Source organism: Tachysurus vachellii, chromosome 2 (genome assembly GCF_030014155.1).
Source record: "Tachysurus vachellii isolate PV-2020 chromosome 2, HZAU_Pvac_v1, whole genome shotgun sequence".
Classification (NCBI taxonomy): Eukaryota; Metazoa; Chordata; class Actinopteri; order Siluriformes; family Bagridae; genus Tachysurus; species Tachysurus vachellii.
Window position 1 is genome coordinate 18,460,855 of NC_083461.1, and position 12,502 is coordinate 18,473,356.

The 12,502-nt window shown below is 40.7% G+C and overlaps 1 protein-coding gene across 3 annotated transcripts in view; it reads left to right on the forward strand.

Moving 5' to 3' along the window:
• Positions 1–12,502, forward strand: part of mprip (myosin phosphatase Rho interacting protein) — a 36,697-nt gene that overhangs the window by 18,794 nt on the left and 5,401 nt on the right. For all 3 annotated transcript variants that reach the window (XM_060861582.1, XM_060861566.1, XM_060861574.1), the window contains exons 11-19: positions 1,624–1,692; positions 1,807–1,896; positions 2,572–2,681; positions 3,010–3,559; positions 4,070–4,207; positions 6,555–9,083; positions 10,842–10,989; positions 11,094–11,211; positions 11,643–11,802. In XM_060861582.1, the coding sequence (XP_060717565.1) occupies positions 1,624–1,692; positions 1,807–1,896; positions 2,572–2,681; positions 3,010–3,559; positions 4,070–4,207; positions 6,555–9,083; positions 10,842–10,989; positions 11,094–11,211; positions 11,643–11,802 (3,912 nt within the window). The remainder of the gene's footprint in view (positions 1–1,623; positions 1,693–1,806; positions 1,897–2,571; positions 2,682–3,009; positions 3,560–4,069; positions 4,208–6,554; positions 9,084–10,841; positions 10,990–11,093; positions 11,212–11,642; positions 11,803–12,502) is intronic.

Genomic DNA, 12,502 nt, shown 5'->3' on the forward strand with positions numbered 1-12,502 from the left:
GACTTACTGAAATAGGATGGTTCTAATCACCTGCTCTTTGTCCAGTCTTCATTCATCCACTTTGGGGAGTCTACGCCGTTGTGGATCTCAGATTCTTGCTCTTGTCTGAAGGTGTAGATCCTCCTGTTGTAGCACATCCACCTCAAGGTTGTGTTTTGTGCATGCTGAGATGCTTTTCTGCTCACCACAATTGTAAAGCGTGATGATCTGAGTTAAGCAGCTCAAACCAATCCAGCCATTTTCCTCTGACTTTCTGTTATCAACAGGTTTCCTCCCACACAACTGTTGCTCACTCTGTTTTTTGTTTGATGTGTAACTGAAGCACTTGACCCGTACATGCCTGATTTGGTTCTGCATTTGCGCCGATGTCACTTGGTTGACTGATTTAGCTTACCGCATGAATGTGCATGTGTTTTTAATAAAATTGATCATCTTCATCTGCTGCAGCATGTTTTTTGGCTTTTGCTCATCATATTCCCTCTGGTTCCTGACTATGTTAATGAACCTTGTCAGTGTTTTGGCCCCTACTTTTTTTTTAAAAAAAAAAAAAATGAGTTTACTGCATAACATTATGCTTATGCTTCAGGGCTGCCTAAGCTCAATCTTGTGAGTTCGGACGCAAAGTCCTTTTATATCTGTTGTTATATCAGAAACTAAAATTTATGCAGTATTTTTAGCTCCTGCCAAACCAGTAGAACAAGCCGTGGCTTTTAACCATGGGTAAGCACCAGGGGCGGTTCTAGGATTTCATCTTTAGGGGTTTTAGCCCTCAGTGAGAATTTAAAACAAGAAGAGTTTTATATTATATATTATATGACTACATATTAAGCCAAAAGTTATGGTATTATTTAAAATGGCAAAAGTGGACACCAAAATTTTATGCATGATGTAATGATGCCAGTCTTGAATCAAATCAGTTCATGTATGTGTGCATTCTCTACAAACAGTGTGTCCAATGCAGTCATTAATAAAAAAAATATACACAAGACAAAGACCAAATCAATAAATGTTATTTTTATTTAGTATTGAATGGATTGTTTGCATTAATATTTTGTTTATCAGCTCTGGTAATAAGAATAGTGAAATTTCACTGCTTTTGGTTGCCGTCTTTTATCAAACTGATAAATAATTTTCTTTTTATTTTACTTTTTATTGTTTAATTTCTGAAAATAAAAATTGTACTTTTAGTTTTAGGGTGGCTGAGATCAAAGACCGGGGGGCTGAAGCCACCCTAAAAAAAGGGCTAGAACCGCCCCTGGTAAGCACACCTTGAGATAAGTTCGGCTAATGGCTTTCCCTGTATTGGGTAAGCTTTAGACATAAAGGTTTTCATGTGTTTATTTATTTCTTTTTAAATTACGTCAATTACGTCACTCTCAAAGGGCTGTCCGGAGCTCGGAAAGGGCAAAGCAAGCTGCACTTTGATAGTCTTGCTTCAATAGGTAAAAGTTTAAAGGTTACCGTCCCTCTGCTCTTTTTATGGCCTTTAAAACTCGGCTAAATGTCTTTCCAAGCATTTATCAACCTAAACAACAAAGTGAGAGATTTTTTTTTCTTCTATTTATTCACTGTATGGTGATTTATTAAGTCCATCGCTCTTTTCCCTGTTTTTTTTTTCTTCAGTGGAAGAAGTATTGGTTTGTACTGACGGACCACAGCCTGAGGTATTATAAGGATTCGATTGCCGAAGAGGTACTTTTTTTCCTGTCTTACGTCTGCATTTCAACACGATTGAACTAAAAATCACTTTTTACTCTTGGATCTGTTTGTTCGTTTTATTCATTTTCTTTTCATCTTTGCTAATAGGCTTCAGATCTAGATGGTGAAATTGACCTCAGCACATGCTATAATGTTACAGAGTACCAAGCTCAGCGCAACTATGGCTTCCAAATTCATGTAAGTAGATCTCGTGTGTAATAGACATGTTATACCTAAAAAAAAAAAAAAATAATAATAAAAAAAAAAAGATTTTGCTAGTATAAGTATTTTGAGACACAAGTTGTGAAGCAGCGGGTACTAAGCATCACGTTACACACGGTTATGGACTGGTTAAACATTACTCTTGTGTAAAAAAAACATATATTTGTGCTTAGGTAGAGCTCCTTTGTTTATTTATTTGTTGTATGTATTTATAGTTACGGTTTTATATATATATATATATATATATATATATATATATATATATATATTAATAATTCAGTCAGTAATTCAATTTAATGATTTTAAAAAAAAACTACTGCCTTCCAGAATTTTTTTAATTTTTTATTTATTTATTTATTTTTTTTTTACAAATCTGTTGCTATATACGTAATAAATGTAACATTTCAATTTAAAACAAATTCATACGTCGCTAACAGAAGAGCTCCTTAAAAATAGTTTTGTTTGTGAAGTTTTTTTATCATCAAAGAAGAACTTGAACTTAGCAAAATTGTACAATGACACGTAAATATCATATTACATGAGTTTTTTTGAGAGAGGTTTGGGTCACAGAGTTCTCACAAATACCGTCGGTGTAATGGGCCTGAGGTACCGTGTAAAACCCCTGATCTTATTGTATGTTTCATGTTTCAGACCCAGGAGGGACTGCACACCCTCTCAGCCATGACAGCAGGAATACGCCGCAATTGGATCCAAGCTGTCATGAAAAATGTTCGACCTTCCACAGCACCTGATGTTGCAAGGTCGGTATCTGTTACATTTGCTGATGTAAATGTGGTCTGTTTTTCCAAGATCTTTGTCTTTTTCTTTGCCCTCTGGTGACTACTGCTGATCTTTACAGAGAAGCACAGAGATTTGTTTTTAGGGTAGCCATGATGGTCATAGATAACGCCACTGCTCATCCGGTAGCCAGGAGGAGGCTGTAAGATTAGCTTTAGAAACAAAAGCTGTTTAGGCTTGTAATGATTTTTTTTCTATTTGTATGTGTTTATCTACAATTGAAGAGAAATTGTACAAAAGAAATCCTAAAGAGTCTAAACATAACTAAACTCTGTGTACACAATTGGTCAGTCTGACAGATGAACATGGATCCTTTGGCCCCTTGGAGAATCTTACGCGGCCAGACATTACTCAAGACTCTCCGTCCTCCGAGGCGTCATCTGTGGAACGTGAGCCCAGAAAGAGCCGCGCACGTGAGCGGCGGCGTGAAGGACGATCCAAAACGTTCGACTGGGCCGAGTTCAGGCCCATCGCGCAGGCGCTGGCTCAGCAGAGAGCCCATGAAGCTGATGCGCTTCAGGCTCAGCTTAGCGACAGTGAACGCAACAAGAGGAGGGAGGAGAGACGGAGGAGGTATGAGTGTGTGACTGGCAGCTTGATCTTTGAGCCATGTCCGCCTGACACCAGCAGAGCGGACCCGGAGAGCACCCACACGGTTGTGGGTAGCGTCTGTCTGCCCTCGCCAGAGCGTCAGCAGAAAGTGGAAGATGAGATCGAGCGGCGCTGGCAGCAGGTGGAGAAAACTCCAATCCGAGAGGAGAGGAGAGTAGCGCTGTCCTCGCCACTGAGGACCAGAGAGACGACTGACCTCGAAAAACTACTAGAGAGCTACAAAAAGGGGGTATGTCGGTGTGGTACATCACGCTTTAAACTCGTCTTTGGGTTAAAGCGTGAGTCTGTCATACATGCTTTTTTTGTGTTGTTTCATGCGTCACATCTCTGAAATGTTGTGCCTGTGCAAATCAGACAGTTGTGATTCGAGTAGAAATAATTGTATAGTGCACAATATAATATTTAAATCTGTTGAAGGTAAGATGCATTTTTTTTTCTCTCATCATTCTTTCATTAAAACTGAGATGTGTTCTAAAATATAATTAAAGCATGTTAATGATTTTGTGTATTTTTCAAAACATCAATTTTCATAAAACAATTAAAGTCTGGACCAATGATTAGAAGGCACCTCGGATAAAAGCACCAGCCAAATGATTCGGAAAAAACTAAATAGCAGAAAGCGGCACATTTTATTTCTAAGCTATTATAAACAATTCCTGCAGTATGACTATTGCCTTCGTCTGATGATAATAGTTAGGTAATGAAAGATGATGCTGAGTTTCACTTTGTGCCTTTGCAGGTAGAAGATCTGAAAGCACAGTTAGACACGTGCCACCAGCATCTGGCGGATTCTAACCAGCACAAGCTGGAGCTCGAGAACCAGCTCAAAGCTGCTCTGGACCGAGAGAATCAGATCCGCACTGGCTACATCTCACCGGTAAGGTCAAATTCTTTCCAAATTTGTCCTTTTTACAGTAGTCTTAAAGATTGATGCAGGCAAAGACCGCCTTTATTTCCATTAAACAGACTTTGCATGTCTTGGTTTGAGAACCAAAAAAAAACCTTTTTTTTTCCCTTTTTTTTTTTTTTTTTTTTTTTTTTTAATATATAATACATAAACTCAAAGCTACCAAAAAGTGCCTTGCATGTTAAGAGCCTTTTGCATGTAAACAAACCAATTTCTCCCCGATCCCTTTTTAGCTTCTACTTGTGTCTTCTCCTGTCGTTTTAGACACAACGGCAGCTTCAGCTTTCATTTTTCCATACAGTTTTATGCTGCATGTGATATTGTCCATCATCTCTTCTCAAAAATCTGCCTGTGTATCGTGACCTTGATGTGTTATTATAATGTGTTTGCTCTTAAAGGTCTGCAGATATTCCATTATTAATAGTTCATTTTGCTTATTACCGTTACTTATCACTGATTAGTACTTATGGCAAATTTTAGACCAATAAGTATACTCGATATATAAATTGTGTGCTATATTCTTTATATACATTATATATACGTTATATACATACTTTATATACACCTGCTCATTCATGCCATTATCCAGTCAGACAGTCATGTGGCAGCACAAAATCACACAATTACCGGTCACGAACTTCAGATAACGTTCACATCAGACATTAGAACGGAGCAGAAATGTGAGCTCAGAGACTTGGACTGTGGTGTGGATGTTGGTGCCAGATGATTTATAGAAATCATCTGATTTTCATGCACAGTGATTTCTATAGTTTCCACAAAATGGTGCAGGTAAAGCCAAACAAATAAACATGGAAACAGATTTTTTGAGAGTAGGACAGGGGCAAACAGTTTGAATAGACTAGTCAGAGATGGGGGACTCGAGTCAGACTTAAGTCGCAAATTTGAGACTTGAGACTTGCTTGACAAATATTTAAAGACTCGACTTGACTTTGACTTGACATTCATGACTCGTGACTTGACTCTGACTTGAGTTAAATGATTCAAAGATGGGGGGCTCGACTTGACTCGAGTCAGACTTAAGTCGCAAATTTGAGACTTGCTTCACAAATATTAAAAAAAGACTCACAACAAAAGACTCTTTTCTCCATACCATGGTTGTAAAGATTTATTTAAGTTAAACTTTCCTGTCAGCTCGATCCAGTCTAGCCATCGTCATCTGACTGCACTCTTATAGCTTGTAGCTAGCAGATCAAATGCTCGCTGGATGTTTTTCTGAAATACTCAAACCGTCCCGTCTGGCACCAACAAACCAATCCGAGTCCATGCGAGCGCTTTCTGGACGATGTTAATGATATTAAAAACCAAAATATATGAAGCTCTCGACCTGCGTTTTGTTCGTGCTGCATGATTGGCTTGATTGGTGTTCCTATTCAAGTAGCCATTGGGTGCACTGAGTGTACATAATAGCATGGGGGAAACTCGCATGACGTTCATGTTCATGGTTAAATGTTCATTCATCAATTTAAAATATGCTTCCAAATGGTTTAGGTTAAAAAAAATTGCATTGTATGTCTGTGGGTGTTTGTGTTTGTCAGTTTTTGAAGCTTGATGGCTGCTTTTCTTGTAAATGGAAGAGAAAATAAAACATCGTGTTTTTTTAAGACGTGTAGACTGTAACCATAGCAAAATAATTTGGCTTTAGTTACATCATCTCATTAAATCTGTAGGGAGACAAAATCAGACCGAATATTTTTTGGTGCTTTTGATTTTTATTCGACTGTAGCTGCTGGTTGGACAGGTATGTGGTGGGCTGCTTTATATTTAAGCTTGGCATATTTTAATTTGGACCATTTTTTGGACCATCTTTTTTGACCAAAATGTATGATCAGGCACAACTTGTTCTGTCCATGGTTGTAAAATTGGTCTATAAAATGAAATCCTTCAGGTTATTTGTTCAGAGAGTCGTCAGGGCATTTTTTTTTTTTCTTTCAAGAGTTCAGAACAACATGCTTGTAGTAACGGTATGCAGCCTGTTTCAAATTAAAACACTAGCACTAATATTGCAGTACTGACTCCATGGATTAGCTCTAACCATTTAATGTGCATGCCCTATCGTGATTTACTAACCATAGCCATTAAACCTCTTTTTCCAGCGCACTAATTTGCATCATTAAATGAATGAAGCTAGACATATCCATTCTTACTTTAACCTTAATAACTGGGCAAGGATAATGTAATGTAATGTAAATATACTTCGACTCTTCAGAGACATTATTGATGTGATCAACAAATTAAATTATCCGTAATCACCTCTGCTAAAAAAATTTTAACCAACTGTCTGGTCCCCTTTTCCAAGCTGGAGTCACCTTTGAGTCTTGAGACAAAGACCCAGATGAAGAAGCCAGAACTGGTTAGTTCTCAAGCTCAGAGCTTAACAAAGAAGTACCAGGAAACCAAAGAGCTTCTCCAGCTGCAAGAACTGAAAAAGCGCAACATGCAGGCACAGCTTGGCCTTTCACTTTCACACTTATGCACCAAGGAACCTTACCTTTCTGACACCAAAACACCATCCACCTCTGAGATCCTTTCTTCTAGTCTTGTTACGAGATCTGTCACCTTTGTTCTTCTGGATAACGAGTGCAAGATCAGAGCGCTTGAGGATTTGATAGATTGTAGTAAACCGTTGTCGGTTAAGGAGTTGATCAAACTGCTGCACTGTCACACTGATCCAGTACTGCACAATTTCCCTCCAGACGCAAATGAACATGATCAATCGAGTGACCTAATGAAGTGTCAAAAACTTTTGGAAAGTCTCAAAACTCAGCAGGAAATGAAGAACGAGACCATGAGGATGAGTCTGGCCAAGGCCGGGGACAGCATTCGGGATTATGAGGCTCGAATTATCACAATGGAAGACATGTTAGGAAGGGTCCAGAAAGCTCCCTGTATATCTCCTTGTCAACAGGACGACGCGACGCAGATGATGAACCGTGGTCTATGTCAAAGGGTCGAGCTGCTAACAAGTGAAAATGAAGCGCTAAACCAGCAATATCAGGAAATAGTCAACCAGCTGAGAGAGGCAGACCGAGAAATAGACAGACTGAAAGCAGAGCTTCACAGACTTCAAAGTGGGCAACGGTATCAGCAAAGCAGAGAAAATCAGGATGTGATTGAGCCAGGAGACAAAGAAGCTGTTAAGAATTTGTACGAGCAGGAACTCCTTGACAAATCTCAGAAGCTTGAGGAGGCACTAATCAAGTTGGAGGTACTTGGGAATAGTTTGAAAGACACAGAAAAGAAGCTGCAGCTCAAAGAGGCTACTCTGAAAGGTCTCGGGTTTCAGGTGCCCGAAAACGACGGCGAGTCATCGGAGTCTGAGAAAGACCACCTTAGGCATCATCTGGAAATAATCGAGTCGAAGCTTTCTGAAAAGGAGACGTTGCTTCAATCTGTGGAACAAATGTGCAGAGAGCTTCAAGCACAGAACACGGAACTCCAGACAGAAAAGCAAGAAGCTGAACAGGCTTTTAACCAAGCACTTTCAGAGGCTAAAGAGGACATTAGAATGTTGAAAGAGAGAGCTGTGGAGGAGGTGCAGTCTGATAACGAATGCAGAGTCGACAGTAAGTGCCCAGAGTTGATGCAGAGCGATGGTGTGATGGAGGAAGTGTTGGAAGGTTTCAAGAGGAGGTCTGATGCTCTTAATCAAGTGTTAGCTTTGTTGATTAAGTCCAGTGAGGATGAGTTTGATGGATCAAGCATTGACTTTGAAGAAGGTAAAGTGGGAAGGAATTTGACAGGAAGGATGATAGCGTTGTTTGAGCGTGAGATTTTGGATAGAGTTTTAAGTGGCATTGAGAAAAGTCAAGTGGGTAAAGGAGATGGCGAAAAAGCAATTGTCGTCAAAAATATAGCAGAACGAATGCTAACAGAAAATAAAATCTTGTTTTCTGTGACCAAAACCATTGAGAGCATGGTAAACACCGAACGTGCAGAGATGCAGACTGATAAAGATGCAATAGGAGATGAGAAGGTTATTGACGTCATTATGAAACAGCTTGTTGAAAACTTACAAAGTAAAGTAGCCCTGTTCAATCAGATCGCTTCAGCCGTTAATGAACCTGCAAATGAACAGTTCAAGTCTTTGGTTTTAACGCCTAGTTGTGGCCGTCAGGCACAGTGGTCTCTATGTGTTCGAGATGCCTTATTGGAGGTAACTCGCACATATCTCCTAATACGGCAAAGATTCCAAACGGAGTATGAAAGGCACTCTGACGTCGAAGGTCCAACAGCTGATTGTGCTTCTTGTTCTCAGTTAAGAGAGCAAAACCTAGAGCTTCATTTGAAGCTTGAACAACTGTCGACTCAAAGCACCCAAAACCCTGTCGCCGATGACTCCAAGCCAGTGACGTGCATCCACATAGAGGGTGAACCGATTGATTCGTTGGACAAGGCCATTCAGTTACAAGACATGGTGGCAAAACACAAAAAGGAGCTTCGAGAAGTGAGAGAGGCCTATGAGCGAGAAGCGGCCAAGCTGAAGGAGGAAGTGTCCAAGAGCGAGGAAACACTGCGACTGAGATCCGAAGAGAACGTTAAAGAGATTGACTCCTTGACTGTATGCATGGAGAATCTACAGAAGAAGAATGAAGTGGAGCGCAACATGTTGGTGGAGCATTTTAACCAGGAATTGGCCGAGCTTAATGACGTGATCGGGTCTCTTGGAGCAGACGTTCCAGATGATGGACAGTTAAACGCTGCTTCCATCAAATGGCGCATCCAGAAGCTAGTGGTGCAGGTGACCGAAGAGACCAGGCGGCGAGATCGAGAGGAGGATGCAAGGTTACTGCGTCTGAAATACGAGAGAGACCTGGAAAACCTAAAGGTCGTGATGTTCCTTGTAAAAAACATTTTTTCCATCCGTGATGGCTTGTGTACCCTTGTGGCAACTTCCGACTTGCCCTTTTTTCTCCCCATCATCCTCTCCAGTTACTAATCCTACCATCCTTTTCTGCTTCACCCTTATAATTCATCTACAGCCTTGCATGGTCGTTAACCTTAGGCATGCTTGTAGCTTTTGATGTTGGCTGTGTGTAGAGGAACCCATTTCGATAGCACATAGAATGTTTGACTTAATAAAATGGAGAGAGTTCCTCAAAAAAAGAAAGTGGTGGTGGGGGGTATCAGCGCAATCAAAAAAGAGCGCTTAAAAAAGGAATCGGCAAAAAAAAGGAAATCAATTAAAATCAACCTCGTTTGTAGTTTTAAAATAGTATAAACCCTGCAGTGGAGGAGATAAATATAAGCAACCTGTTGTCTTGATTAGATTCAAGATTAGAAGAAGAATGCTGTGCAACTCGCATTTTGTCCACGTCAGGCTGCATGCAGGTCACATGACATTTTATTTTCGTATGCTGGATTTAACGTTTCCTTGTTTCTGTAGTTCTTTCTAAACTATACAACAGGCCTGTCTTTACTGACTCAAGCATTATTAGTCATACCTCACAATATTTGTCAGTTCAGGTTGATTTCAGTATTTATCAGTATGTTAACTTGATGTCCGGTGACTTTCAAACCCAATTTGAATGTAAGAGTTGAGCAGTTAGTAGGTGGGTATTTGTAAAGTTTTTATCTTGGTGTGCAGTGTTAGATATAGAATATGATTTCAGGTTGAACTAAATGCAAGATATTAAAACCTTCTGTTCGTACATCACTCGTAAACCCTACGTCGGATGATATTCCCGACAGAAGAGGAAATTAGATTTTCCACCAAAGGGAACGGGTGAATAAACAAGTGCAGGTGTGGCTGTGATGTGGGGACAGGAAGTTCCTCTGTTCACAGTGGGAGCTGGCTGCTTTTAAAGCAGAGGTTCATGAGACAGGGCTCTATCCCTGGGACTTAGCCATATGAAAACAAACGCCCTGTATGCTCTTCCGATCAGGCCTGCAGAGAGCTGGACAGCTTCGATGACTGATTTCCAAGATTAGTGCCATTCAGTAGGCGTCGGAAGTAAGTTTGGCCTGACGCTTTTTGAAAGGATTTCAAACCTCCTCGTGTGGAAACTTGCACCGTAATTGTAATAAAGTTTGCTCTGAAGGCGTGCTTATGAAAACATCGTCCTATAGATATCCTTTCATTGTTTGCAGATGGTTCATTGTTCATTCGTTCTCCAGATGGGCCGCAGCGCTGCTGATCTCGCGGTGTGGTTTACTGTTTACATTTTTAATCTCATGCTCTGCTTTCCATTAAACATGAAATAAAAAGGAAAAGCCCATTAAAAATGCTTTTCGAATTCTAACGACCGTTAGACAAAGAAAAACGTGAGTCATGTTCGAAAGTAGATTGTCAGTAGGATGTCATTTAGACCGAAGGCAGGCTGGAATAATTATTCTAATTTGGTGAGAACTACGTAACCTATACCAAGTATCGGTCTGGCTTCTATGTGCTGTCTGTGTTCAGTGTAGAGTATTCATTTCTAGCTTTTAGTAGAAACCTCTCTCTGCTGTGTGTGAGTGTGTGCGTGTGTTTGTGTGTGTTCTTGGTGTCCTTGTGAAAGGCAGCATTTAATTAGAAAATCTGTTGAAATGGTACACTAAATGGCGCCCCCTATCAACTATTCCACATTCTTTGCCTGCTGTACAGGCTACATGTGAGAGAGGCTTTGCTGCCATGGAGGAGTCGCATCAGAAGGTAATAGACGAGCTGCAGAGGAAACACCAGCGGGAACTGGAGAACCTGCAGGAGGAGAAGGAGAGACTGTTGGCCGAGGAGACGGCCGCCACCATTGCGGGTGAGTCGTGACAACTTGTCATAACTCACAAAAGTGAAGTTTATATAATTACCAGAGCATTGTGGCTTTGTGTAGACGTGTCTGTTTGTTTATTTTTTTTTAAGCTATCGAAGCTATGAAGAATGCACATCGGACTGAGCTGGAGAAAGAATTGGACAAAGCAAGGAAAGCTCATAGTAACACTGAAAATGCAGACATTGAGGAAATTCGCATACAACACGAGTAAGTGGTTTACTGAAACGCCATTGAAGTCGTTTAGTCTTCTGTGCAGGTCCTCATTCTCAACCTGATCCAGTTCTCTGCATCACAATTGAAATGAGGATTATCTCCTCTGATGAGATGGTATTAGCAGTTATGTACTACTTCCTTTCCTGTACAAAAGAAATTGAACTAAGCGTTTAAGATGATTGCCCAAAGCCTGATTGTGTGACTCAACCTGGCTGCCAAATGTATAATAGAGCAGTAAGTTTAAGAGGGTGGTGAACCTGGTCACACCAGACTTTTCATTCACGGGCCTTTTTATTCGACAACTAAGCCACGATCTGCTCACAGACCTTTTATTGGCACCGTCTGTGTTTATACGTTTTAACGTGGAATAAAAGAGTGACTTAGTAATGCAGTGATGATTGACACGAGTCCTTTGTGTGTGTCAGGGAGGAGCTGCTGTCATTTCATAGGGAAATCGAAGTGCTGTCTGAGCAGTACTCACAGAAATGTCTGGAAAACGCTCACCTCGCACAGGCACTGGAGGCTGAGAGGCAGGCCCTTCGTCAGTGCCAGAGAGAGAACCAGGAGCTTAATGCGCACAACCAGGTAAGCAGGAACGCACAACACACCACAAATACATAAAGTAGTGGTCATATGCCCCTTTTCCACCAAAAAGAACCGGGTGCTGGTTCGTAGCTAGTGCTGGTGCTCAAAGTTGGTTCCACTGGCGAGCCTTTTAAGAACCAGTTTGCCTTTCCATCGGCTGGATAGCCATCACAGAGCCGATTCTGACGTCACTGTATTCGTGTCACCTTACACAGCAACGTTAGCGCAGCAGCAGCAAACACAACATCAACAATGGCGGATGTTGCTTTACTGTTAATGCTCATGGCTTTGTGAACCTACATTAGCATCCAAACATGGCGAATCCAACGTGTACGTGCAGCTCCATGTAATTTGTATAAACGGAGGTTGTAATCAAGAATGTACATAACGTTATTTTAACATAGAAAAAAGTTGGCCTTAGCATGTAGCTACCTACTATCATGTGTGCTGATAATTGATCAAATTGCGGTAAAGTAAAAGAGTATTAAACATTAGTATACTTAAGGTACATTATCAAATGTGCTAACAGTAGCCCCGCCCACAGCTCCTGACACAAGCGGTTGTTAAGTCCTATTGGCTGTCAAAATAACTGGTTCTAAATTAGGCTCTGGCTCTGAACCAGCACTCAAACTGCCTCGGTGGAAAAAGTTGCAATAGAAACCACTACCACTTGGCGCCATGGGTTTAAATCTCTCTCTCT